Source organism: Ursus maritimus, unplaced genomic scaffold (assembly GCF_017311325.1).
Source record: "Ursus maritimus isolate PB19 unplaced genomic scaffold, ASM1731132v1 scaffold_36, whole genome shotgun sequence".
Taxonomy (NCBI): Eukaryota; Metazoa; Chordata; class Mammalia; order Carnivora; family Ursidae; genus Ursus; species Ursus maritimus.
Window position 1 is genome coordinate 2,585,814 of NW_024426230.1, and position 27,511 is coordinate 2,613,324.

A 27,511-nucleotide genomic window follows, 5' to 3' on the forward strand; every position below is an offset into this window, starting at 1 on the left:
CTGTCCTACACCTAGCACTGGCATTTGGTGTCAGAGTAGTAGGCTACTACTAGTAGCCTAGTAGTACTAGTCTACTTAATACCTAGTAGGGGACTCTCAGGTAGCTTGGAGAGTAGGGAGCTTTGCCCAGGGCAGAGATGTGTCTTTCCATCCTTCTCCAAGGTGGTGGGGGAGGAGAATTGGGGGATTGGATGGCTTGGAGAAGGGAGGAAGCTCCTCCCCACCGTGGTGTGGGAGGGGTTAATTTGTCCTGGGGAAGAACCTCATTTTCCTGGAAGCTCAGACTCCGTTCTGGCATGCGTTTGTTGTGTACCGAAGGGTGTTTAATGAACACAAGCGAGCTCAATTATTTCCACTCTGGACATGGACATTTATTAAGGCTCTGGCACGCTCCCTGGAGCCACCCCAGAGCAGAGTCAGTCACCGCGCCGTCTAGGTCTGGCAAGGCTGTTTGAAGCGTCTCATTGTTCTGTTGATCCAGGGCATGAAGCTCTTAACCCTGGTGAAGACTGCTGGAGGAGTCCCCCTCCTATCTCCATAGGAGACAATGCCCTGGGCCACGCCGTTACACACCAGGGGGCCTCCGGAGTCGCCCTGTGGGCGCGGAGAGAAAAAGACCCTAAGCCACGCCTCCCCGCTGCTCCCCCTGCCCTAGGGCCTGGCTCTCAGAGAAAGCAAGGGTGGGTGGGTGAGATGGAAGGGCAGTGGAGGTATGCAAGTCAACCTTCTGGATCTTTCCATGGCTGGGCTTCAGGCCTGGCTACAGTTACTGTCTGTCACTCAACCCATGTCAGCATACCTTCCCCTTTGGCAGGAAAGCCCTGCACGTGTATATGTTGTGTGCCAGCTCCTCCTCCTGTTCCCCTGGGGACCGGATGGATGGGAAAAGCCCCCACCTCACTCTGCTCTGACCCCACCAGACTGTGCGGGTGGGGGTGGCCGTGGGGATAGAACTTGTTCCTACTGCCCAGCCTGCCCCAGCCCCTGTGTCGGGCAGTGCTGGCAGCTGCCCGCGGCCTTACCATGAAGGCGGACTTCCTCTGCCCTGGGTTTCCCACACAAATTTGCGTTTGGCTGTCGTAGAAACGGAAGCGATTGGAGCACCTCGAGTCCCTCTGCACGGTTAGCTGCACCTCGTGGAGTTTGTTTGTTCTCCTGTTCAGGCCCAGCAGGCCCCAGCCCGCCACAGTGCACCTGTTCCCCGGTCTCACCCTGCCCGGGCCCCGAGGCAGAGCCACTGGCCTCACAGCTGACGTCCGGCGCATTCTCTTTGCCAGCTGGCAGGAGGAGGGCAGGCACTCAGGGACTGTCTGTGCCGAGAGCTCAGCCTGCGCTCCATCCCCACCTGGGACTCTGCCCCTGCTTCCTCCCCCGAATCCCATGATGGCGAGGCCCCCTGGCACTGGGCGCAGACTGGGGGGGGGCAGAGAACTAGAGGGTCAGAGGGTCGGGGCGGGCCGTACCTGCACTAACATGATGTCATTCCTGGTGGTCTGGGGATTATAGCCAGGGTGGCGGATGGCTCTGAGCGCCCTCGTGTGCTGCTGGGTCCTTTCCCGCCTCTGGATGTTGTGGGCCCCCATGATGACGGTGATAGTTCTGCAAAGGAGAGGTGGCCCAGAGGTACGCTGAGCCTGAGGAGCTCTGCAGGGCAGGTGGACAGCCCCGGGCAGCAAGACTACAGCTGAGGGAGTTGAAGCGGCAGGGGGGTTCAGGGGCCCAGCGCTCTGTTCTTCTCCTCAGCCCTGAGCTGGGGGTGGTGTGGGATGCGGTGACTTTGAGTTTTGCTTCCCCTGGAAGAAGTTGAGAAATAGCTGAAATTCCTATTTTGAACCCCAGCAGGTGCCTTCATCAGCCCCTGCTCTTTTCTGATCATGTCCCCTTTTGGTCCTCATTCGTCCTGGCCTGTTCCCCGCCCCCAAAGTCCCACCGGTCTCTTTTTCACTCCTGGAGCCCTGCTTTCACACCTGGCCTGCGGCTCCCCGGGGCTGCGGTCCTGGCCGTCAGGGAGCACCTGAGCCGCTCACCTTCCCCAGCAGTGCGCTGCCGTCAGCACGAAGTCGTTTCTCACCAGGAAGCCCCCGCAGGCTAGGAGCCCATTTGGAGACTGGATTCGGAGAAATGCCATGTAGGGGTGGGAATGAGGCCTGGCCTCACGGCCTCCGATGATCTCCCCTGGAAGGAAGCATTTGGCACTGATCTCTGCGCTCGCGGAACCCGCAGTGTGGGCACCAGGCTGGAGGCTCCAGAAGGGCTCGCAGATGGGGAGCGGGGAGAGATGATGCAGGGGAAGGAGCAGCTGGCCGTGAGAATTGGGTGTGCAGGGCCCCACACTTTGGGAGAGGGCTCCGGGGTTCTGCCGGAAACACCGCTGGCTCCCTGTCCCAGACCTCAGCCCCCTCCCAGCTCCCCGGAGAGCAGCCCCAGCCCCGGGGGAGGGGGAGGGGTCAGCTCCAGGCGGGGTCAGCTTCAGGCCCCCACCCTGAGGAGAGATGGTCTGCGGCTGGGTGGCAAATCCGGAGCCCTCTGGAGAGGGCTGCCCCAAGTGCCCCAGGGCCTTTCCTCCTCAGGGACATTCCCAGGTCCCTCCCAGGTGTGCTCAGGGCCCGCTCACGACCAGCATGGGACTGGATTTTCAGAATCTAGACAAGAGCTGTTGGTAGTTCCTGCGTATTCTTATTGCCTCGGCTCGGAGCCCTGGGCAGCAGGATGAATTTAGAGAGCACACTGATATCACACGTACTGCGTGCTGGGGCGATTCCAAGAGTTTTATGTACACTAACTCAAGTCTCCTAGAACTCGAGGAGGTCTGCATGGGTATCGTTCCTAATTATTATAAATGAGGAATTCGAGGGGCTGTGAATTCAAATAACTTGCCCAACGATACAGAGTTAGGAGGTGTCTAGGCAGTCTGGCTCCAGGGTCTAGGAGAGGGGTCGGGCCTGAGGTTGGGGACGGTCACTCACCTGCCCCAGCCCCAGGGGGTAGGAGAAAGGCCATCAGGAGCAGGAGCAGCGGCATCTTCTCGGGAAGCCTGCCCCAGTCAGGTGCTGTAGGTGCTCTCTCCTGCCTGACTTGTAGCCCCCCGAGAGAGAGGAAGGAAGTCTGGGGGGCAGGAGGGGGCTCGAGAACAGTTCCATTCTCCTGCTGGTGTGATAGGTTTCATCACCCAAGGCTGCCCAGGAGGCTTGCCCACCAACTGCCAGTGATCTGGGGGGAAGAGAGTGGTCCCAGCCAACACCGCAGGCGTCCGCACAGCAGCTGAGTCAGTGCTGGCTGCACAAATGGGAACCTGGGGCAACGAGGAAGGGGGCTTGGGGCGCCATGTCCCAGAACCCTAAGCCCACCAAATTCAATAATATCCCAACAATGCGTGAAAGCTGGTAGCTGCCTCTCTCCACCATGTCCAGCCTCTCCAGGGTTAGGGCCTCAGTCCTTTGGAACTTCAGGGTTCCTCCAAACGCACATTTCCTAGATTGCTTATTTAATTTATACCATAGTAAGGTGTGGACATGGGGGAATGAAAGACGGGGGTGGGGTGGTGGTGGGCTGTGGTGAGGACACCAGGAATAAGTCAGAGGAGGCAGAAGAGGGAGGAGGAGGAAGCCTGCCTGTCTTTACCCTTTGGCCCCTGGACCCCCTGTGGATACCTTTGCTGCTCCCAATTCTTTCTAGAAGTTGGCAAGGCAGGTTGAGTAGCTCTCCTGAGTGGGTGCAGGGCACTCCCAGGGAAGGAAAAGGGGAGAACAAGACTGTGCCACTGATAATTACTTTCTCAGGACACTTGAGCCCCAACAAACTCTCAGTGAAAATTATGACCCAGTTGAAGATTTCTATTTTCCTGCTTCCTACTCAAGGTGAGCGCTTTTGTGTCCCAGAAGGTTCCCTGCACACAGAAAAGACCCTGGCTGAAAGAAAAGCAACTAGATCCTTTTCATCCGTGATATGAGTCCAATTCACCTAATCCCCATTCTCTGCCCCAGGGACTTCAGGGGAGGGAAGGCATGCTGGCTGTGCTCTCTGGAATCCCAAAAGAACGGCCTGTAATACAGAAAGTACACGCACTCCGCAGCGAGAGTCAGGCCTCGCGGATCACTGCAGAGTAACACAGACACCCTCACAGATACTTAGAAGACTCTGTGGGTGCACAGATAAACACTGTAACACGGTATAATTTTTGCAAAAGTGTCAGAATTAAAAATTAATACAATTCTTTTTTTTTTTAAAGATTTTATTTATTTATTTGACAGAGAGAGACAGGCAGCGAGAGAGGGAACACAAGCAGGGGGAGTGGGAGAGGAAGAAGCAGGCTCCTAGTGGAAGAGCCTGATGTGGGGCTCGATCCCATAATGCCGGGATCACGCCCTGAGCCGAAGGCAGATGCTTAACCGCTGTGCCACCCAGGCGCCCCCAAAATTAATACAATTCTTAAACTTTTATGGATGTGAGAGCCCCACTTGAAAATCTTACGGAAATGAAGGATCCTCTCCTTGCATATAAATATACCTGATTTTCACGGCTGCAAAGGACTTAATTCCTCTGTGATACCTGCTTAATGATTGCAACCTCATGAAATTTCTTTATGCATCTGAAAAGTAATATGCAGAAAAAAGAGAAAACATTATAATGGCTTTATTAGTGCCTTAGCATTAAGGGTAATTTTAATTTATTAATCTATTAACTTTTTCAACACTTTATTTTTTTAAATTTTTTAAGAAGATTTTATTTATGTATTTGACAGAGAGAGAGACAGCCAGCGAGAGAGGGAACACAGGCAGGGGGAGTGGGAGAGGAAGAAGCAGGCTCCCAGCGGAGGAGCCTGATGCGGGGCTCGATCCCAGGACTCTGGGATCATGCCCTGAGCTGAAGGCAGACGCTTAACGACTGAGCCACCCAGGTGCCCCTCAACACTTTGTTTTAAAACCATTAGTCGAACTTCTTTTTTAAAGATTTTATTTATTTATTTGGGGGGGTGGGGTGGAGGGGCTCAGCAGCCAGTCTGCTAAAGTTTCTGTCTCCCTCTCTCTGCCCCTCCCTGCCACATGCATGTGCTCTCTCTCTCTCAAAAATAAATAAATCTTTTTAAAAAAGTCACAATGGTAAGTTCATTCTGGGGTTGGAGGGCAGAGAGGGCATTTTTTACCGGGAAGAGACACTTGGGGGGGGGATTCTGAAATTTGGCCATTGTTGTTTAAGTTTTGGGTACTTTTCATGGGTGTATATTTTGCAATAAAAATTCTTTAAAAGTCTGTTTGCCAGGGTTGGGGATTAGACAGAACATTTGGGTAGAGAGTGGAATGTGGGAGACTAAAGAGGGGCACATATGTTTTTAATGTTTGTATTTTCTATTTTAATAAAAATTGTGGTATTGGAACAAGGAAGACTGTGATCCATTTCACAATATTCATAGCTGGTTACATCTACTTTTGACTGTTTTATTACATTTCCGTCAGTTACAATAGTTTTCTCCTCTGGGATGTTGGGACATTAAAGTAGGATGTTTCCCATCTCCTCCCAGGCCCTGTATACTGCTAAAATGCAAAACCGCTGGGCAGGCAGTTGCCTGCTGAGGCCCGGCCACTTCCCTCTCTGTCCCTTTGATGCTGCTTTGGTCAGAAACCGATCTGGTTGCTCTTGGCATCGTAGGAGACCAGTGCACTACTGAGGCATTCCGGACATTCTCAGGGCTGCCTCAGTATCACATTTAGAAGGACAGATTGGAAGCTCCTTGGGAAGTTTCCGCTGATGAGCTTCTGATTGTGTTTGGAGTGCCAGTGCTGGGCGGGGGGCGGAGGGGGAAGCAGGTGTCTGTACTGTCGTCTTCCCACATACACGTGTCTGCTGGGACTGAGACTCTCTTGCCAAGAACGGGCCTGTGCTCTGCTCCAGTAGGAAAGAACGGGTGACAAGGGAAATTCTAGGCGGACATATTCCCTGAGACCCTCCTCCCGCAATGCTCAGACCATCCAGCTCTTCAACAATAGGAGATCAGTAATCTTTTTTTTTTAATGTTTTTTTATTATATTATGTTAGTCACCATACAGTACATCCCTGGTTTCCGATGTAAAGTTCGATGATTCATTAGTTGCGTATAACACTCAGTCACCATGCAATACGTGCCCTCCTTACTACCCATCACCGGTCTATCCCATTCCCCCACCCCCCTCCCCTCTGAAGCCCTCAGTTTGTTTCTCAGAGTCCATAGTCTCTCATGCTTCATTTCCCCTTCTGATTACCCTCCCTTTCTTTATCCCTTTCTTCCCCTACCGATCATCCTAGTTCTTATGTTCCATAGATGAGAGAAATCATATGATAGTTGTCTTTCTCTGCTTGACTTATTTCACTTAGCATTAGGGAGATCAGTAATCTTAATTCTAATATATTCATGGGGGTGAAATGCTATCCAGCCATCAAATAGCATCATGTTTTGAAGGCTGCTTCATGGCACGGAGCACTTTGCATCATCTAATAGTAAGTGGAAAAAGTAGAATGTGGAACGGTGTATACAATTTGATACTAATTCTTTTAAAAAAGAGCAACAGCCAGAACAATCAATTTATGACTCTTATTTTCCCTTTTATATTATCCAATTTTTTCTAAAATGGGTATGTATTGGTTTTACAGGCAGAACTTTACAGGCCCAAAATTTTGGGCCTGCGATCTGTATAAACAGCAAACACGATAAGGAATTGTGGTAGGCGAGCTAGCAGTTTAGCCAAACAATCTCCTTTTCTTCCAGGGCACCTGGGTACACGCCGTTGTGCAGCCTCACTTGACATTAGGTGTGACTATGTGACTGTTGTAGCAAACGGGATGTGACGGAGATGCTGTGGGTACCTTCCAGACCTGGCCTATCACCTGCTCCCCTGCCTGACCAGCCAGGTTCCTCCCCTACCTGGTTCAACCCAGATGAACTCGGGAGCTTGGAAGCCATCTTTAGGAGCCTTGAGTCTGGGCTCCTTAATCATGGGCACGCATGCAATTTATCGTCCCAGCTGGGACACTCGAGAGTAAAAGGGGGCACTACTCACCAGGAACATTCACTTTAGACTGTTCGTGAGCAAGAAATAGGTTTCTATTGTGTTAGTCACTGAACTGCTAAAGTTTATTGGTAGGACACTTAGTGTTATCTTAACTAACACATGTACCAACTTACTTAAGCCTAACTTCTTCTTTTCTTTTCTTTTTTTTAAGGATTTGTTTATTTGTCAGAGAAAGAGAGAGAGAGAGAATGGCAGGCAGAGGGAGAAGCAGACTCCCTGCTGAGCAGGAAGCCTGATGTGGGACTGGATCCCAGGACCCTGGGGTCATGACCTGGCAGACACTTAACCGACTGAGCCACCCGGCTGTCTCAAGCCTACCTTTTTCTTTTTTTTTTTTTTTTTAAAGATTTTACTTATTTATTCGACAGAGATAGAGACAGCCAGCGAGAGAGGGAACACAAGCAGGGGGAGTGGGAGAGGAAGAAGCAGGCTCATAGCGGAGGACCCTGATGTGGGGCTCGATCCCAGAACGCCGGGATCACGCCCTGAGCCGAAGGCAGACGCTTAACCGCTGTGCCACCCAGGCGCCCCAAGCCTACCTTTTTCTGACATGGAATGTTTTCTTCAATTAAATTGTTGTTTAAAAAAAAAGATTTTATTTATTTATTTATTTGAGAGAGAGCATGAGAGGGAGAGCACGAGAAGGGGGGAGGGTGAAGCAGACACTCTGCTGAGCAGGGAGCCTGACTCGGGAAGGCGGGTGGTGGGGGGGTGGGGGGTGAAGCTCAATCCTGGGGCTCTGAGATCATGACCTGAACGGAAAGCCGACACTTAACCGACTGAGCCACCCAGGCGCCCTCAAATTGTTTTCTCAATTATAAAATTTAAATATTGAATATATTAAAAAATAGGAAGAAAAAAAATGTCAGCCTTAATCCCACCACCCAACTGACCACTGTTAACAGATGTATTTTCACCTGGGTGTTTTTCAATATTTATAGAGGTGTGATTATAATATATTTGGTTTTGAATTCTACAGTTTAAAATTAGCCAACATGGACCTCTCCACATCTCCCTCTGTTAGTGAATATCTGTTAATGAGTATTGTTTTAAGATCGCATTCGTATTTAATAAACAGGCTTTTAAGTTATTTAAATAATACATAAAGTTGCAGAAACATTAGGAAAATGGATATATAGGAAGAATAATAATAAAAACCTAAAAGGAAAATACACCTGTGAGCAAAAATTCGATTTTTTTTTTTTTTTGAGAGTAGGATACACTGCTCTCAGTTACTTCTGACTTAAGTATACCTCGGAGCATTCTTCCACGGGGCAAAATATAATTCTATTTCATAACTTTAAAGTTTCCATAGTGTTCAGCAGTACATAATTTAAAAAAAACGAATCCCCGCATTAGTCCTGGACACTGGTGTTGTTTCTAAGATTTCACTTGTGTAACAAATGTATAAGGAATGACCTTGCCCAGTTTTCTCCGTGCGGTTGATGGGTAGGTCCAGGACTCCTTTGTTCCTTTTTTTTTTTTTTATAGAACCTTTGTGTAAAAAGTGTGAAAATGCCATCTTCTCCATGTCCTACAGAATCTCAGTTGTGAATTTTTCTCAGAGAAACAAAAAATTAATCTTTTGATTTGGATTAATGAATGAGATTTTACTTTTTCCAAATGTCTTTTTTTTTTTTTAAATAACTTGCCTATTAATGTTCCAAGCTTAGTTTGCTTTCTTTCGTTTCCTTAGCCTAGTTTTCTAGAGCGGTGGATAACGTAGATGTCAACGGCTGTATAGCACATTCATGTCAGTGTGCCATATTTCACCATTTCCCTAGTTTTTTTTTAAGATTTTATTTATGTGTTTGTCAGAGAGAGAGAGGGAGAGAGAGAGCGCGCGTGCGAGCAGGGGGAGGGGCAGGCAGAGGGAGAAGCAGACTCCCCACTGAGCAGGGAGCCTGATGCAGGACTCGATCCTAGGACCCTGGGATCATGACCCGAGCCGAAGGCAGCTGCTTCACCGACTGAGCCCCCAGGCGTCCCTCACAATTTCCCTATTTTGGACATTAATACTGATTCCAGTCTGAGGTCTATCGTTAAAGAGTGGTGTGATGAATGAACACCTTTTGAATAACCTCCCTGCATGCGTGGGTGCACACACACAAACACACACACACACACACACACACACACACACACACACACACACTTTAAACCTTATATAGGACGAAGTTCTAGAAACAAAAATCACAAAATCAAGAGAGAGAAACAGGTGCGAACTGACTTAGACATCATTTTAAGGGAATATCGACAGCAGCCCCGTCTTTCGATGCTGCTACGGTCCTTGTAGGGTGATAGTGTTTCTTCCTAATGTGTATCATACTCGGTCAAGTGCATCCATCAGGTGTGAGGCGAACACCGACCCATCAGGCTCTGTCTCTCAAGGCCACACACGTCCGCCCCTGGCGCTGGAGGTCCTTGGCCACTCTGCCGCCGGCTCAGGCTTACACCCTGGAGCTCCGTGGAGCTCTTCACGGTGCCTTTCCGAGGTCTCTACAATTCTTCGGTGTGGTGGCTTCTCCTAAGGGTGCTGTTTCTCCTGCTGGGCCCGAAGCTGCCCCCCGGCGTGTGCAGCTCCTACTGTCCGCTTGCTCAGCTCCACACGCGCACCTGCCTTAATCTCACCTGTGATGTTGCTGGTGCTGGGAGCTCCAGGGCACGCTTGGCAGACGGGCGGAGGCACAGTCGCATGTGGGAAAGTGGCTTTTATGTGCTTTTCACCTTATTTTTCAATGTGCTGGATTTTGCTTTTTCACATTCATGTGATTTATTTGTTATCCTTTTCAGGGAAATTCTCTTTTTGATGTGGGTCCCACCTGAGTCAGTGTTAGGCCAGTTGTCCAGCTATTGTGAGTTTATTGTGTTCTGTCACCTCCAACTCGCTAGTGGTGCTGTTTGAAGGATCGAGGGCTCTGGGGCACCTGGGGGGGCTCAGGCAGTTAAGCGTCTGACTCTTGATTTCGGCTCAGGTCATGATCTCAGGGTCCGAGCTCAGCGGGGAGTCTGCTTGAGATTCTCGCCCTCTCTCCCTGTCCTCCCCACTCCACTCTCACATGTGTGTGTGCTCTCTCTCTAAAATAAATAAATATTGGGGCGCCTGAGTGGCACAGCAGTTAAGCATCTGCCTTCGGCTCAGGGCGTGATCCCAGCGTTCTAGGATCGAGCCCCACATCAGGCTCCTCTGCTAGGAGCCTGCTTCTTCCTCTCCCACTCCCCCTGCCTGTGTTCCCTCTCTCGCTGGCTGTCTCTATCTCTGTCGAATAAATAAATAAAATCTTTAAAAATAAATAAATAAATATTTTAAAAAAAGGATACAGGACCCTTAAATAAGGATTATCTGGTCACAGTGAACTATCTTGCGCCTGAAATGTGGCATTTCATGGGTTTGTGGACAGCCTTCGACATATGAAATAAAAATAAGGCTGCCCTCCCTTCCTCACCTCAGGACGTGGCCTCTACCGTGCATAGATTTGGAAACCTCGGGACTCGTGGGTCTCCAACTTTCTTCCAATTTCACATTGCCTTTCTGGAACCAAAGTCATGCATGTGAAACTGTAACGTGCAATACAGAAAAAATTCAGGGATTTCAATTATTTTCAAGACTGGCTTTCTCATGGATTATTTTATTTTATTTTTTTTCTTATTGTGTTCAATTAGCCAACATATAGTACGTCTCGTGGGTTCTAAATACAGATCCATTTGTGCCAAACCCGAACTGCTTGGTGGAAGGAGATGGAAGGCGAATTTAGGAGACATTTCTCACAAAGTTTCCCAGTGGCAGGGACAGAGCCTATCATGTGCCTGGCACAGAGAGAGAGATGAACTTTTGATCTGATGGTCTGCGGCCCGGAGCCCTCTGGCTCACCAAGCTGCCGTAACCCAGGTTGCCAGCAGGGGGAGATGGGGTCCTGAGACCGGGCCAGGCTGAAAGGGGCTGAGGCTGTTGAGTGACTCCACAGGCTATGGTGGCTAAGCCCCTGGGGGATGGGATGCTGGTTTGGACAGAGGGACTCAGCTGGTCCTACCCTTCGGAGGTGGGTACTGGCTTCTCTGATAGGCATCCAGAGGGCTGGCAGCTCAGGTGCCAGGATGAAAGACAGAAGCTGTTGTGGGATGGGCAGCCAGGGAGGAAGTCTGACTAAATTCAGTGCTGAGCCCTGGGCAAGGCATGGAGGGGAACCCGGGGTGAGGCTGGGGGAGTTGTGCGCAGTCCTGGCTGTAGGAGAAACCTGCCCCTCCCTGCAGAGAGAGAGCCCCTGGAAACAGGAAACTGAGTGCCCATGCCATGGCCCCCTAGCCTCCTGGGTCCCTGGAGTTACCCCCTTTCTATTGACCAAATTGTTACCTTGGTGATGGAGGTTGGCTTAGAGAAGTTAAGAAATTTCTAAGGCCCAGAGGGGATACTTTTTGGATTGCCCTTCTGTAATAGAGTTTAGACTGAACTTTGGCAGAGGGCTAAACACCGAAGAGGTGTACTTGAGAAATTGATGAGAAGCTAGGCAGCATAGGGTTTGGGGGGGCAGAGGGCCGGGGGCGGGGGGTGGGCAGCAGAAGACTGCCTGGAGCAGTGTAGCTGGGTACCGGAAGTGGTTCAGTGAATGAATAAGACCTCAGTCATATTCACTCTAGAGATCCATTTATTATCGCCCTGCCATCCCTACCCCCCACCCCCCCAGCCCCCAGTCCCAAGGGATTCTTGCCTCTGCCCCAGAGAAGATGGCCAAACACAGAGGGAGGTCAGTCTCATGCTTGCTTCAGAGGCGTTTCATTGTTCTCTTTATCCAGGGCAGGAAGTGGGAGACCTTCATGAAGACCCCTGGAGGGGTCCCATCCGGTTTTCCATAGGAGAAAGTCCCCTGGACCACGTTGTTACACACGAGGGGGCCCCCGGAGTCCCCCTGTGGGCAGAGAGAGGAAGGACTGAGCAGGCCTCCCGGTGGTCCTGCCCTCCCCTCTGCTGCCCTGGGGATGGGTGGTCTATGTCAGGGGACTGCATGGGAGACTGGGCCCAGGGCAGGCCTTGTCCCCTGTCTCAGTCCCTGGGCTCCAGCCTGGCACCGACTGTTCTTCCTAGTGTCACCCAGGCCAAACCTTTCTCTCCGATCCTCAGGGAAACTCAGGGGTGGGGGTGGGTGGGTAATGCTGCTGTGGGATGGCAGATCCTTCCTCCCCTCTGTCCCAACCCACTTGGGGGAAAACTGAAGACTGATTTGTGGACCCAGCTGCCCAAGCTCTCAGGCTGAGGCACGAAGATACGGCCACTCCCACACCCCGGACTCCCCCCAAGTTCCTCTCTCCTGGGGCCTATCTAGGTAGATGCTGGAAGCCTGACCTTGAAGCCGGTCTTCATCTCCTTCGGGTCTCCGACGCAAAGCTGGGTGGCCCCGCTGTAATAGCCATGGAAGAGGGATTCACACAGCCGATCCCTCTGCACTTCCAGAGACGCCTCCTGCAGAGTGGTTGCTGAAGTGCTCATTGAGACCCGCCCCCAGCCGGCCACACCGCACACCTGCCCTGGCCTCACCCGGTTCTTGGTCCCGGGCAGGCGGACGGACCTCACAGCGGCAGTCTGCTGGGCCTTTCTCTCCAGCTGATGGGAAGAGGCGAGAGAGTCCAGCTCAGCCAGTGGCCTCTGGGCCTGGACGCCCGGATGAGGAGGCACTGTCTTCTCTCTGCCCTGAGCCACGGGGACTGGTCAGGTGGCCAGGGTGGGAGGGAGGGAAGGGACAGGTCCCAGTGGGAGGAGGAAACAGTCTGGACCCAGGAGAGTAAGAGCAGCAGGGAGGTTTCCTTACCTTCAGTAACATGATGTCGTTGGAATAGTTCTTCGGATTATAGTCTGGGTGGGGGATGGCTGTTTTCACGGGGATGACCTGCTGGGTCTTCTCCTGTTTCTGGATGTTGTGGGCCCCCAGGGTGACCTTGACGGAGCTGCACAGAAAACAGAACAGAGTGCGGGTGTGTGGAGTCACAGGATACAGCCCAGGGGCCGTGAAGGGCAGGTGCAGCTAGCAGGACTGGAGCTGAGGGGGAAATCGACGTGACAGATGAGTCCTGGATCCTCTTTTTTCCAATGACACTGAAGGTAGGGCTTCTTCGAGCTTTCTTTTGCCTTCAGACAACACTGTGAATTTACTCTGAGTTTGCATTTTGGCCCTAATGCAAAGAGCCACGGCTGCTTTATTTGCCTGGTGTGGTCCCTCCCTTTTCAACCGTACCCCTTGCCCTCACATCGGACCCTCTGACCCCAAAGCTTACCCGTCCTACTTCTCAGCCTTTTGTCACCCCCACCATGCTTTCAGCTGGCTCCTCTGATGGGCTCTCATAGGCTTGAGTTACCAGGAGCCCCGGGTGCTTCCCTGGGCTACAGCCCCTGGGGAGAGGACAGGGGTCCCTGTTGGGGTCTCAGATGTGTAGGCTGGCTGCTGCCCCTCACCTTCCCCAGCAGTGAGCAGCCGTCAGAACAAAGTACTTGTGCACGAGGACACCGCCACACCTCTTCTTCTTGCCCTTATCCAGAAACTGAACAAATGCCATGTAGGGCCGGGAGTGGGGCTTGGCCTCATGGCCCCCGATGATCTCCTCTGAAAGAAAAGGCTGGAACATGGGGTGTCTGGGGGCGGCTGTGGTCAGGAGGGAAGGCTTAGGAAGGTAGTGATAGAGGGCGGGGTGTACAGCGCCCTGTGGACCCCAGGGTGGGCAGTCCTCCAGGTTCTTGTAGCAGGATGACCTTTCTTGAAACTCGAGCCTCAGAACCTCCCTGAGAAGGGGGCAGTGCTCGTTCTCCACGTCCTACTTCAGACACACATATGGAGGAGATAAGACCTACCTTCAAGACGATGGAGCCCTGGAGCATGGTGGACAGGACTCCCTTGGCGCCTTGTTTCTCAGTGAATCTCCCAGGTGCCTCTGAGCCTCTGCTAACATCCCGATGGGTGCCATTTTCTAATAAACTACCTATGAGTTTATGGAGTTGGATTTTCTAAAATCCTCATGTCCTAGGGGCTAGCACATGGTCTCAGTAGACATTTTGAAGTTGCAGAAAGGAATGGCCTGCAGTGAGCTTTTGGCTGAGGTTGGGTGCAGACGGTGGTGGCGGGATGCGAGGCCACAGGAATCGGGGAGGACACTGCCGAGGGCCCCGGACAGGCAGGGAGAGGTGGTGCTGGCACGGGCTGCACAGGCCTGGGGCTGAGCTTTGGGTGCACTCATCTGGCTGCTGCTCAGATCAGCAGCACCCTGGGCTCCTCTCCCAGGCAGGCATGAGTGGGAGGAGAGCGCTGAGAAAGTTAACTGGTCTTTAGGCTGGGTCCAGTGACACCCCCCACTACTGCGGTCCGTTTGTCTGAGCTTACCTTCCCGGGGTTGGAGTGAGGGCTTTTAATTACCTGTCTTCTGTAGCTTTGCATCTTCTACCAAATGCCTTTCTCCAAACAACTCATTTTCCAAGTGACAAGAAGGAGGCTAACCCCTACTAACCCTTTTAGTGAGCACCCTTTTGGCCAGCCATCTTCGTTGAACGTCTGTCTCGCATCAGAGCTGTTAGTCTGGGATTGGGGGAGGAGCTGGGGTTCAGAAAGTTCCTGGGCTCCAATTGAGGACAATCCCTGACTGTGCTGGACAGAAGGGTCAAGAGTACAGGGGGCTTTGTGGGATGGGCTCAGATCTCTGGAATGGGGATGGTCACTCACCTGTCCCAGCCCCAAGGGGCAGAAGAAGGGCCAACAAAAGCAGGAGTGGCTGCATCTTCCCTGAAGTTCTGCCCAGGTCAGAGCTGCTGGTCTTCCTTCCAGATACAGAGCCCTGAAGGGAGTGATAGAAAGGTGGCTCACTGATCTCCTGGGCCCCTTTGAACTCTGCTCCTCACATAAGATGGCTTGTTGAAGTTCTCTGGCTTAGGTTAGGTGAGAATGGTGCAGCGATCACACTTGCACTCCCACTGCTGAGTCATAAGGGGAAAGCAAGAAGAAAGAACTAGAAAGTGAAGGCTGTGGCTCCTGCCAGCTGGAGGGCTGGTACCTCAGAAGCCCCTCAGTGACTGACTCAAGAATGTCTCCATTTCTCAGCTCTTGGCTCTTTTTCCATTCTGAGGAAATCATGAATGATTTTTGAGCTAGCTAGCTCCAGGGATATGAGAGACACAGCTCCTGCCCTGAGATGCCGATGGTCGTCTGGGGCAGACTAAGAATCTGTGCTGAGTACATTTTCCCACAGTCGAAGCACACTCATCAATGGCAGACATTTGGCAAACCACTTTTTCTTTTCAGCCTGCCTTCTCTGAAGTGGACGTTTTAAAAATGAGATTACTTTTTCTGAATACATTCTTATATAAGAGACTTAGAGGTTGTTGAAAAATGGAAGAAAAAATTTATTCAATAAACTATAGGCCATAGGACACCTTTGAAACCATAGGACACTTTTTTTTTTTAAGATTTTATTTGTTAATTTGACATAGAGAGACAGCCAGCGAGAGAGGGAACACAAGCAGGGGGAGTGGGAGAGGAAGAAGCAGGCTCATAGCAGAGGAGCCTGACGTGGGGCTCGATCCCAGAACGCTGGGATCACGCCCTGAGCCGAAGGCAGACGCTTAACGACTGAGCCACCCAGGCGCCCCCATAGGATACCTTTGAAACACAACTTTTTATTGTAAGGAGTTTCTTTTGGACACACACACACACACACACACGGAAATAGCTTGAGGTGGGCAGAGGCTGGATCAGAGCAAGATGAAAGAGCACTCTCAGCATCCTTTGGGGCTGCGGGAAGATGGGCGTCAGGGCACCAGAGGCTGTGCTGGGCTCTGGGACCACGGCAAGGCTGTGACCGGCACTTGGGCCAGGCCTGGGAGTACCTACCGAAAGGCCTTTCTGAAACCCTCAGGCTCCCAAGCTGCCACTCTGATTTGGGGAGGGAGTGTTGCATGGGGTGAGTTACAGCTTTCCAGAATCTTCCTGCCCATTTCTATTAGGATGAAGTGGCCCCCTATCCCAGAGCTTCTTAGGTGGTCCTCCTTCCAAATGTGGATTCCTTTATCTTGCCATTTGGGGGTAGGATGGGGTGAGGGTGTAGGTATGAGATGAGGTAGGAGGGCAATATGGATGAGATAAGAGGGTCCTCTAGGAGAGGGTCATTTTTCTTGGGGCAGTGTCTCTCTTTTCCTGATGGAACTTGCATTCAGCCTGGCAGGGGGAGGTGGTGCTGGGAGGTGTATTTGGAAGGAGCTGGGTATCAAAGCAGCATGACTTTTTATTTTAGAGAAATATGAACAGATGGTTGCTGGACACATGGTAGGTAACTAACAAATGTTGTTTTGGGGATTAAAGGAGGAATCTAATTTCGACTCAAGAGATGGAAGTTTATTAATCTCTGGCAGCCTCCTCTCCACCCCCTTTCCTGGGGCAGTTCTGGCCTCTGCCCCAGAGAAGGTGGGCAGATTGATCCTGGGGCATCTTAGGCTGGTCCCTGCAGGCTGAAGCATCTCATTGTTCTTTCTATCCAGTGCAAAAAGCTCGAGATCCTGGTGTAGACACGTGGAGGTTCCCCATCTGTTTTTCCAAAGGAGACAATGCCCTGGGCCACATTGTTACACACGAGGGGGGCCCCCGGAATCTCCGTATGGGCAGAGGGAGGAAGGACTGAGTTGGGCTTTCTCTCGGTCCTGTCCTCCCTGCTGCCCCTGGTAGGTGGTCTCTGTTAGGGGGCCGTGGGTGAGATCAGGGCCAGGGCAGGCCTTGTGACCTCCCTTGGTGCTCAGGCTGCAGCCTGGCCCTGATACTGCCCTCCTGGGCATGGACAATGTGGGGGATCTCACCTTAAAAGAGGACTTCTTCTTTTTCGGGTTCCCCACACACATCTGGGTCCTGCTGTCGTAGAGGTTTCTGTAGCATGAGATGCATCGCTTGTCCTTCTGGACTTCAAGCTCTACTTCGTGCAGCTTCCCTGCCCGGGAGGTGCTGTTCACGCGCAGGCGCCCCCCGCCGGCCACACTGCACACCATCCCTGGCCACACCCGCTCACTCCTCTTGGTGCAGCCTGAGCGGGGCTCACGGTGGCAGTCAGGTGAGCCTTCTTTTCCAGCTGAATGCAGAGGAAAGGAATTCTAATCTACCGATGGCTCACAAGGACTCCAGGGACAGTCATGGGGTTGACTTCCTCGTAGCTCTGGGACAAGTGAAAATGTCATACCGGGACAGGAATGAGGTCACAGGGGATGCAAAATCCCCAGGAATAAGGTGTGCAAGAACCAGTGGATCGAGGGCCGTACCTGCAGTAACATGATGTCGTTGAAGATGTATTTAGGATTACAGTCTGGGTGGCGGATGGCTTTTGTCACCGGAGTGACCTGCTGGGTACTCTCGTGCTTCCTGATGTTGTGGGCGCCCAGAATGACGTTGATGGAGCTGTGCAGAGAGTGAGTGGGAGGTGGGGTCACAGGAGGTACAGCCCAAAAGCCGTGGACGAAACAGGACAGCTCAGGGCTGGAGTGGAGAGGAATTCTAGCGGATGGGGCCCCGGGGCTGAGCATCTCTGAACCCGCTGCTTCTTGGCAGCCCAGGCTGGGTGGCAGTTCTTGGAAAAGGGTTCCCCATGGGGAGTTGACAAAAGGGTGGGCTTCCAGGCACTGCTTTTTACCTTCCCTTGCAGTGAGCTGCTGTTAGCACAAAGTCCTCACGTACAAGGAAACCCCACAGGTTTTGCTTGGATTCTGGATCCGGAGAAATGCCATGAAGGGACGAGAATGAGGCTTGACCTCATTCATGGCCCCCGATTATTTTCCCTGAAAGAAACATTTTATCCTGCCTGCTGTGCTCATGGAGCCAAAGGCTGGAGGAGGGGAGATGGGGATAAACCGAAGCAGGTGGGAAGGAGTTGGGGTGGCAGAGAGCAGAGTCGGTAGTAGCCAGCAGCAACCAAGAAGGGTTCCTCGGGCAGCATTCCTGGCTTGCAAATGACCCACAGGACTCAGATTCTACCTCTAACAAAGAGAAAAGCAGTCCTTGTTCCTTAATTCCTGCTGTGGACACATACGGTGGCAGATGGAATTTGCGTTTGGAACAAGCAGTGAAGTCCCCACAGGTCCTGGAAGATCCTTTCCCTGATAGTATCTGGGTCCTCTCAGACCCTGCTGAGCAGCTCCTTACGTGTAATGTTTGCAACACGAGCTCAGCATGCTCATGCTTGTGTTGTGGGTTGTGTTTGATCTTCGCTAGAGCCTGACACATACTAGGTGCTCAGTAAATGTCTTAGCTGCGTGAAGGAATGGCTCCCAGTTAGCTGCTGAATGAGTGTTGGTTGCGGTTCTAAGTACCAGGAAATATGGGACCTGCCAAAGCCATTGTGCCCATTGTGGCTGAAAAATTACTGAACATTAAGGATTAAGGGGACCAGGATGCCACCAACTCTGGGACCAACTGGGTCCTTGGCTTCTTTCTTGGGCAGCATAAGAATGACAAAGCTTGGAGAACTGGGTGGAGATTGAGGATAGATTTTAAGATATTGAGTTAGAAAGTTAGTGGGCCTTGGGGCGCCTGGGTGGCACAGCGGTTAAGCGTCTGCCTTCTGCTCAGGGCGTGATCCTGGCGTTACGGGATCGAGCCCCACGTCAGGCTCCTCTGCTATGAGCCTGCTTCTTCCTCTCCCACTCCCCCTGCTTGTGTTCCCTCTCTCGCTGGCTGTCTCTATCTCTGTCGAATAAATAAATAAAATCTTAAAAAAAAAAAAAAAGAAAGTTAGTGGGCCTTGCTTTGAGTACAGAAGCCAGCCCCTTTCTCCAAACTGCCCATTCCTGGGGCCTTAGTTATTTCTCATTCCCACCTTCTACCTTCTTCTAGATGCCTTTGTATAAGAACCCAATTTCCGGATGATAAGTGTAGGACCTGGGGAGGGGGTAGGACCTACAGCCCCCCTGGGGAACAGCCTTCTGCCCTGCTATTCATGCTGAGTGTTTACCCTGCTTCAGATTTGCCCATCTTTGAGCGAGGCTGGCAAATCGGATGTGGGATAACGAGTCTGCAGGGCCAGGATGTGCCTGAGTGTAGCATTGGAGCAGGGCTATGCCACATTGGGATGGGGCTGGTCCTCTGTTGGGGGGGACAGTCACTCACCTGCCTCAACCTCGGGGGCCAGAAGAAAGGCCACCAGGAGCAGGAGTAGCTGCATGTCCCCAGGAAGCCTCCCCAGGTTGGAGCTGCTGGTATCTCCTCCTAGTCTCCTAACCCCCGCGTTCCTCTCTGGTGTTGCAGTCTTCCTCTGAGTGCCTCCTACTGCTGTCTGATCAAGTCCTGGCCTGAGTGAAATAATTTATCAGTCACCGCATCAGCACGGGTAGCTCTTGACCATACCAGCTGAGAACAGGAACCACAGGCTACAGGTGGGGTGGTTAGAGACGTCGCACCCGTGAGTAGCTGGGCCCTGAGCTTCAGAAGCCTGAGCCTCCTGAGGATAGATCCAAGAATGTCTTCTTTTCCTTGGCTCTCTTTAGACTGTCAGGATGATCCTTCAGTGAGCCCTCTTGTGTTGAGACTCAGGGGTATTGCAGGTGAGATCCTTTGCTTCTGGTGGAGGAGTCAAAATCACCAGAGGTCTGTTAAGGGTGGTGAGGGCCAGTTAGAGGGATGGACTGAATAAACGGTGTGGTTTAGAACAACAGCATCCGAGCCAGGCACTTCTGAATGTTGAAGAGTCTAGAAAGTCCCGGGCTTTGGGGATGCAGCAGGAACCACGGTGACCTGAAGAGCAGAAGCGATTCTCCATTTTTCCAGCCATGTGAGCCTTTCTGATTCTAGTTTGCTTCTGCACAGGTGGGAGCTTGCAGTCATGACAGAGACCGTTTCTGGCTTGTCCGATTGGGTGGGTGTCTAGAGTCAAACTTAGATTGCCTTCGGGCAATTGAATATTGTGGTTTTTGCCATTTGAATCTGTACAATGACATTCATATCTGCTACTTCTTTTTTTCCATTTTTTTAATAATGATTTTTTATTTTATTATGTTAGTCACCATACAGTACATCCCCGGTTTCCGATGTAAGGCTTGATGATTCATTAGTTGTGTATAACACCCAGTGCACCATGCAATACGTGCCCTCCTTACTACCCATCACCAGTCTATCCCATTCCCCCACCACCCTCCCCTCTGAGGCCCTCAGTTTGTTTCTCATAGTCCATAGTCTCTCATGTTTCATTCCCCCTTCTGATTACCCCCCCTTTCTTTATCCCTTTCTTCCCCTACTGATCATCCTAGTTCTTATGTTCCATAGATGAGAGAAATCATATGATAATTGTCTTTCTCTGCTTGACTTATTTCACTTAGCATTATCTCCTCCAGTGCCGTCCATGTTGTCATATCTGCTACTTCTTAAAATTTATTTTATTTTTATTTAAAATTTTTTTTATGTATTTATCCGTGAGAGAGACAAAGAGCACACGCTTGCGAGTGAGTGGGGGTAGGGGAGTAGGGGCAGAGGGAGAGGGAGAAGCAGACTCCCCGCTGAGCAGGGAGCCCATGCGGGGCTCCATCCCAGGATCCCAAGATCACGACCTGAGCCCAAGGCAGATGCTTAACCGACTGAGCCACCCGGGTGCACCTTACACCAGTTACTTTTGAAGCAAATGAAAACAAGGCTGCCCTGTCCCTTAGGTGAAGAGGATGGTCAGTAAACAGTTTGGCGAGTTCACATCTAGGAACTAAATGACGAACGTCATTTCCAGATCCCATACACTGCTGTTCTATGGTCACATGCAATAATATTTATACAGACTGTAGCCAGCAATAAAAATAACCACAAATACTTGCTTCCCGTGGACTTCCCAAAGAGACGTAGGCCACATGGACTGGTGTGAAGAAGGGAGAAGGGGTTCGATGGTTTAAGTGAAATTCAACAGTGTCAGGTTCGCCTGGGCTCAGGTGAGAGGGTTTGCATTCTGTCCAATCAATGCCTGACACTTAGTAGGTGCTCAATCAGCATTTGCTGGTCGGTCGATGGAAAAAACCATCCTTTCCAGTCCTACTGCACAGAGGAGCCCTTTCTAAGTCACAAGGCTGATGTAACCCAAGGTGGCCAGCAGGGAGTCTCAGCCTAGAGGTTGGCAGTGAGAGGGACTCAAGCTACTGAGTGACCAGGCAGCCAGTGGACCCTGAGCACATGGGGAGACACTGGGCTGGATGGGGGGGGGTTGAGCTGGCCCTTCCCAGGTGACAGATGAGGCCAGGGGTTCTGGAGAGCCACCCCACCAGCCCTGTCCTCCATGGATGCTGTCTGGTGCTTCTGCTGGGGCGTGAGCTGGGCCGGCGTCTCAGTGGTGAGGCCCTGCTGGAACTTGGGTGTTGTAGGTGGAAGGGAGGGGAGGCAGGGGCCAGCTCAGATCAGTGCTGTCTGGAGGGGACAGGAGTTGGTGGCCACTGAACACTCTCAGCGGTAAGCAGGGATGGAGAAGAAGGGGCAGCCAGAGACTCGAGGCCGAGCTGGTGCCTGAGCTCAGAGGAGGTCAGGGAAGGGAACTCAGTCGAGGGGAGACTCCAGAGCTGCTCAAGAGACCCAGCCCCACTCCGTGCCAGCTTCCTTGGCTGTGGGAGAGAAATGTCCTGCTTGAGAAGGTCCCTGTCACTTCCCAGTGGGATAGGGCTATGTCCTTGAGCTGTAGCCCTAGACTGTGCCAGCTTGGTGTCCAGGACCACGGTGTTACCCCCTTCCTCTCTGCCAGAGATCACAGAGGGAGGGGGTAAGATGTTCGCCCTGAGCCCAGATGGGCACCCAGGCCCAGAGAGGTACACGGTTTCTCCTGGTGGTGCTCAGCTTCAGCCCTGGCAGAAGGGCAGGCTCTGAGAGCCAGGTGTAGGTAAGAAGGAGCTGGGGGGCACCTGGGTGGCTCAGTCGTTAAGCGTCTGCCTTCGGCTCAGGGCGTGATCCTGGAGTCCTGGGACTGAGCCCCGCAACAGGCTCCCTGCTCCGCTGGGAGCCTGCTTCTTCCTCTCCCACTCCCCATGCCTGTGTTCCCTCTCTTGCTGGCTGTCTCTCTCTGTCAAATAAATAAATAAAATCTTTAAAAATAAAAAAAGAAGGAGCTGGAAAGAACTCTTCATGGGGTAGGGGGAAGTGGGGTGGAGGATGAAAAAAGAAGCAGAAAACAGCAGAATTGTGTCATTGGCCTTGTAAGCACAGAGCTGATGCCAGGAAATGCAGTCAATGAATAAACAAGAAACCAGCCCTTCACACTCAGGTAAGAGACATTTATTCAATTGCCAGCACCTTCCCTGCCGCCCTTCCCTGGGCGATTCTGGATCAGCGGAGCAAATAGTCTAGTTCCTGCAGGTAGGGACTTTTCATGGTTTTCTTTATCCAGGGCAGGAAACTTGAGATTTTGGTGTAGACACGTGGAGGTGTCCCCTCTTTTCGTCCAAAGGAGACAATGCCCTGAGCCACATTGTTACACACGAGAGGGCCCCCAGAGTCGCCCTGTGGACAGAGACAGGGAAAGCGTGAGTCAGCTCTCCTGCTGCCCCCGCCCTCCCCAGCTCCTCGGAGAAGGCTGCCTTGTGTGGCCACCATGGGAGATGGGAGGGCAGGGCGGGCTGGACCTTGTCACTGCCTCACTTCACCCCAGGTGGCAGCTCCCGCTCCTCCCCCGGGTCCCAGATCCTCCGGTGGCTTCACACTCCTGTTTAGGGGCCCGGAAGCAGGTGGGCGGGGCTGACACTCAGCAAGGAGCATGAGCCCCTTAACCCAGGTGGGCCCAGCTCTGAGGAGCCACGTGTTTTCGGCACTGCATGCCCAGGGAGCAGAGTTTTCCAGCATCAGTGGCCCGGCACGGGTCAGAGTGCGGCAAATTCATCCTTCTGGAGGAGTGCCTCTTTGGGATTCATCCTAGGCCCTCGGCAGGCTTACAGAGGGTCTGGGTGCCCCCATCTCTGGCTGCTCCCCCTCTCTTCCTCAGCAGAGAGATCACTGCTCAGGTTTTCAGATCCCAGGTCTTCCCCAAACACTGCTGTGCCCAGAGCCATGCTAAGCAGACACTCAGTCTCACCCGAAAGGAAGACTTCTTTTCGTTCGGGTCCCCCACGCACAGCTGAATGGTGCGGTCGTAATACTTGGGGAAGCGGGATTTGCACTCCTGATCATCCTGCACCGTCAGCCTCACCTCCTGCAGAGTGTCTGGGTACCTGCGTATCTGGGCGTCGACCCGCCCCCAGCCGGCCACACTGCACACCTGTCCTGGCCTCACCCGGTTCTTGGTCCCGGGCAGGCGGAGGGGCCTCACAGCGGCAGTCTGCTGGGCCTTTCTCTCCAGCTGATGGGAAGAGGTGAGAGAGTCCAGCTCAGCCAGTGGCCTCTGGGCCTTGATGCCTGGATGAGGAGGCACTGTCTTCTCTCTGCCCTGAGCCACGGGGACTGGTCAGGTGGCCAGGGTGGGAGGGAGGGAAGGGACAGGTCCCAGTGGGAGGAGGAAACAGTCTGGACCCAGGAGAGTAAGAGCAGCAGGGAGGTTTCCTTACCTTCAGTAACATGATGTCATTGGAGTGGTTCTTCGGATTATAGTCTGGGTGGGGGATGGCTGTTTTCACGGGGATGACCTGCTGGGTCTTCTCCTGTTTCTGGATGTTGTGGGCCCCCAGGGTGACCTTGATGGAGCTGCACAGAGAACAGAATCGGGTGTGGGTGTGTGGAGTCACAGGATACAGCCCAGGGGCCGTGAAGGGCAGGTGGCAGTGGGGGTGGGCAGGACTGAAGTTAATGGGGAAACTGAGGCAACAGGAGGGCCCAGGTTTGAGTTGTTTGTGTCTTCTGCTTCTCAGAAGCTGAGGTAGGATTCTGGAGCCATTGGTGACTATGGCAGGGATTCTCAGGGGTCAGATACCCAGAGAAACATGCGTAACGGCATGAGTTTGCGTTCTGATGCCTAAGCATGTCCCAGCTCTTCTCTTACTCCAGCAAAGCACCTGGTTGTGGCCTCCCCTCTCCCCACCACCTACCTGCCCTCCCTCACCCCCCTTTAGGAGCCCTCCTGGCTCCTGTGATCCTCAGAGCTCCCGGGGAAGAAGGCAGGGCTCCGTGCCGGGTTCTCAGGGCAGTGCGGGCTGTTCGTGGCTCCTCACCTTCCCGAGCAGTGAGCGGCGGTCAGCACGAAGTTCTCCTGTATCAGGAACCCTCCACATGTAGTCTCCCCATCCTGATTCTGGATCCTAAGATATGCCATATAGGGCCGGGAGTGGGCCTTGGCCTCATGTCCCCCGATGATCTCTCCTGAGGGAAAATTCTGTTCTGCTCCTGTGTACCCACGGAATGCACCGGGCGGACAGGGCCTGGACTGGGGAGGGTAAGGGAGGGCCTTCCACTTCCTCCTCTGGGAAGGGAAAGGGCAGTGTCTTGGTCTATGAATCTGTCTTCTACACACCACCGGAGGAGAGCATACCTGTCCCAGGGGTACTGAGTCCTAGAGACTTCTGAACAATCCCTCTCCTGACTTTGCTTTGTTTCAAGCGAGTTTCTAGGCCCCAGTCATCCTGTGAAGTCTTTTCCAGCGGCTAGGACCTAAGTTTAGTTACGTAGGTGTTGCCTGACATGGCTGATTTCCTAGGGCCTGGTAGCTGTCGGTTGGCTGCGTGAAAGCAAGCCTCCCCAGGGAGCTCCGGATGAAGGTTAGTAGGGCCAGTGCTGCTAGGATTCTGGAAAGCAGAGAAGTTTAGGTCTGCCAACGTTCTGATTGAAAGAGGGGAGCCACTAACAGCCTGGGAAGAAAAGCAGCATCGGAGCTAGGGATGAGGAGCCTTGGGACAGAGCTAAGGCAACAGCAGTCTTCTGGGGACCGTGGTCTGTCCCACTGTGCGGTCAGCTGAGCCCCGGGCTCTCTCCCAAGCAGAGGCTGTGGGAAGCACCTGGTTCATCCCACTGGGAAGCCAGGCCCGCTCTGCCCTCTGCAGGGGGATTTATGATGTTCTCTTTTCCAGTTTCGCACCCTCTGCTATGCACTTGCAGGAAAGTTGCATTTCCAGATGGCAAAGGTAGAGCCTGGGGTGCGGGCAGTACCTAGGGGCTCTTCTGGAGACCAGCCCCTGCCCTGCCCTTCCAGCTGGTAGTTTAGGCAGCACCCTACTTGAGGGTGCGAGGCAGGGTGAAGGCAGGGTGCGGACCGTTCCTGGTGGATGGGTGGATCAGGGGTGTGCAGAAGGGATGGGAGTTCTGTGCCCATGTGGGATGGGGTTGGGCCCCTGAGGGTGGGGGTGGTCACTCACCTGCCTTGGCCCCGGAAGGCAGGCAAAAGGCCAGCGGGAGCAGGAGCAGGAAGGGCTGCATCTTTCCCAGGAGGCTGCACAGGTCCGAGTGGCTGGGGCTCCCTCTGCTTGCTCTACGCTGTCCTTTAGCTCCCAGGAGAGGGAAGGGGTGCAGATGGGCTCACTGACCTTGACCTCCTCTCTGGTTTGTGGTGCTTCATCCTAGAAGGCTTTCTATGAAAGCTTCCCTGCCCCCACCCCCTCTGTCTGATGACGTTCTCTGGGTGGTTGTGTGAGAATGGTGCTGTGACCACAGGAGAACCCACGCCAGCTGACTCAGAGCAGACCACTTGTTCCAGCCCAGAATAGGACAGGGGGCGTACAAGCTGGGGACTGGAGGATGTGGTGTCAGCCTGTAGGGGTTCTAGAGCCCAGAAACCTGAGTCCCCAGTGATAGGGCCACCACCGCCTCAGCTCCACGCTGCTAAGTCCATCAGGATAATTTCTTCAGCAGTATTTAGGCCACCTGGCTGGGTGAGCCCAAATACCGGAGCTGCGTCTCCTTCCCTTAGAGAGCTGGCTGTCTGGTGGAGGAGACAGAAAGAGCAGTGACCAGGGTCCAGCATGGTCAGCGCCGTGGTAGAGGGAGGCACAAGTCGGTAAGAGAGCGTGAGCGCTACTACTAAATCCATAGGGCAACCCAGTCATCACCCCAGCTTCCTTCCTAGGGATTTTAACCACTGCTTTTAAATTACAAATGCTCAGAGTCATAAAGTCCACCTCTCTTGTCAATGTTTTTAACAAATGTCTTACACTTGACACTTAGCTTCTAAGTTAATGGACCACCTTGACCCTAGACATTGAATCCACTGATTGAGGGAAGCCTAGGTCATTCCTCCTTTGGGTACACTGGGGTCAGTCCTGCCCAAACCATCCAAACCTCATGAACTAAGACTGGGAAAGGGCTGGTGCCCCCAAAGAAGTTCACATTGCTAGATTGCCAATACCACGTGAAGTTGGAAGTATGCAGGGCAAGCAAAGACCAAGAGTTGTCCTTTCAGTATTCTCTGGCCTCTGTCCAGAGAGCCACACTTCTGAGATAGCAGGTTTGCCACACAATAGACTCACTTTTGCTGAGCAAACTCTGCTGTTGATCTCACTACCATTGGATGTGAGGGGCCATTGTTTCTAAACAGCTAAGCCCAGTTCTGTTTAAAGAACAATTAAGTATCTCTGAGTGGGTAGAGTGTGGTGATTGAAGTTTCCATCTCTATATTTTCTGTCCTTTACAATTTTTCTATGAGGAAGATTACCTATCAAAATACATGATTCTGGTGTAAATATCCTCCTTATCAAAACAAGTACATTTATCAAACCTCTACTCTTTTTGAACTTAGCTTGCCCAGTTGTGGCCATTTAAAAAATATAAGTGTCTCTCTGATTATAGTGGTAAATATACGTCCATTGAGAAAATTTGGAAACTGGAAAGGAAAAATGTCAATTATTTGTGTATCTCCTACAAACTGTTACCTAAGCAATGCAGTTTATTTTTTAAAAGATTTATTTATTTATTTATTTATTTATTTATTTATTTATTTATTTGAGAGAGAGAGTGCACACGTGCAACCAAGCAGAGGGAGGAGCAGAGGGGGAGGAAGAAAGAACCCCAAGCAGTCTCCAAGCTGAGCATGGAGCCCATCGTGGGGCTTGATCCCAAGAGCCCAAGATCACACCTGAGCCATAGGCTCCATGCTGGGTGAACTCACTCAAGCCAGGGTCTTGAACTCACGACCTTGAGATCAAGACCTGAGCTGAGATCAAGAGTCTGATGGTCACCGATTGAGCCACCCAGGAGCCCTAACAATACATTTTAAATACCTGGAATCATACTCTACATACAATGTAATTTTGTTTTCTCCTCACTTTACCCCATAACTGAAGTATTTTCTTCATGCTCTTAATGACTATTAGTTTCTCTTTCCTAGTCATTAAAAAATTTAGCAAGGAATTATTTTCTAAAATTGTGAAATTTGAAAAATAATTTAAGCAAAGAGAAAATTAAAATTATCTGATTTTTTTAAAGATTTATTTTTATTTTAGAGAGAGAGCAGAGGGCAGGGGCAGAGAGAGAGAGGGAAAGAGACTCTTAAGCGACTCCATGCTGAGTGCAGAGCCTAATTCAGGACTTGATCTCACAACCATCAAATCATTACCTGAGTCAAAACCAAGAATCCAATGCTTAACTGTGCCACTGAAG

The 27,511-nt window shown here is 52.0% G+C and overlaps 3 protein-coding genes across 3 annotated transcripts; all 3 read right to left on the minus strand.

Annotated features, from left to right (window-relative positions):
• Nucleotides 1-353: 353 nt before the first annotated feature.
• CTSG (cathepsin G) lies at nucleotides 354-3,105 on the minus strand. Its single transcript, XM_008708815.2, has 5 exons — nucleotides 2,967-3,105; nucleotides 2,028-2,175; nucleotides 1,464-1,599; nucleotides 1,023-1,277; nucleotides 354-594 (listed from the first exon to the last, which is right to left on the minus strand). The coding sequence occupies exons 1-5, from the start codon at nucleotides 3,019-3,021 to the stop codon at nucleotides 433-435; spliced, it is 756 nt and encodes a 251-aa protein (XP_008707037.1). The 5' UTR covers nucleotides 3,022-3,105; the 3' UTR covers nucleotides 354-432.
• Nucleotides 3,106-11,672: 8,567 nt separating this feature from the next.
• On the minus strand, nucleotides 11,673-19,208 carry LOC103679304 (granzyme H). Its single transcript, XM_008708819.2, is given in 13 exon segments — nucleotides 11,673-11,947; nucleotides 12,382-12,498; nucleotides 12,574-12,639; nucleotides 12,845-12,980; nucleotides 13,486-13,633; nucleotides 14,741-14,852; nucleotides 16,861-17,079; nucleotides 17,082-17,126; nucleotides 17,314-17,449; nucleotides 17,682-17,736; nucleotides 17,739-17,805; nucleotides 17,807-17,826; nucleotides 19,154-19,208. Coding segments are annotated over 13 exon segments (1,320 nt in total). The 3' UTR covers nucleotides 11,673-11,803.
• A 3,053-nt stretch (nucleotides 19,209-22,261) lies between these two features.
• On the minus strand, nucleotides 22,262-25,488 carry LOC103679303 (granzyme B). The gene is made up of 5 exons (XM_008708817.2): nucleotides 25,276-25,488; nucleotides 24,139-24,286; nucleotides 23,539-23,674; nucleotides 23,070-23,333; nucleotides 22,262-22,501 (listed from the first exon to the last, which is right to left on the minus strand). Exons 1-5 carry the CDS (start codon nucleotides 25,334-25,336, stop codon nucleotides 22,328-22,330), a joined length of 783 nt encoding a protein of 260 aa, XP_008707039.1. The 5' UTR covers nucleotides 25,337-25,488; the 3' UTR covers nucleotides 22,262-22,327.
• Nucleotides 25,489-27,511: the final 2,023 nt, after the last annotated feature.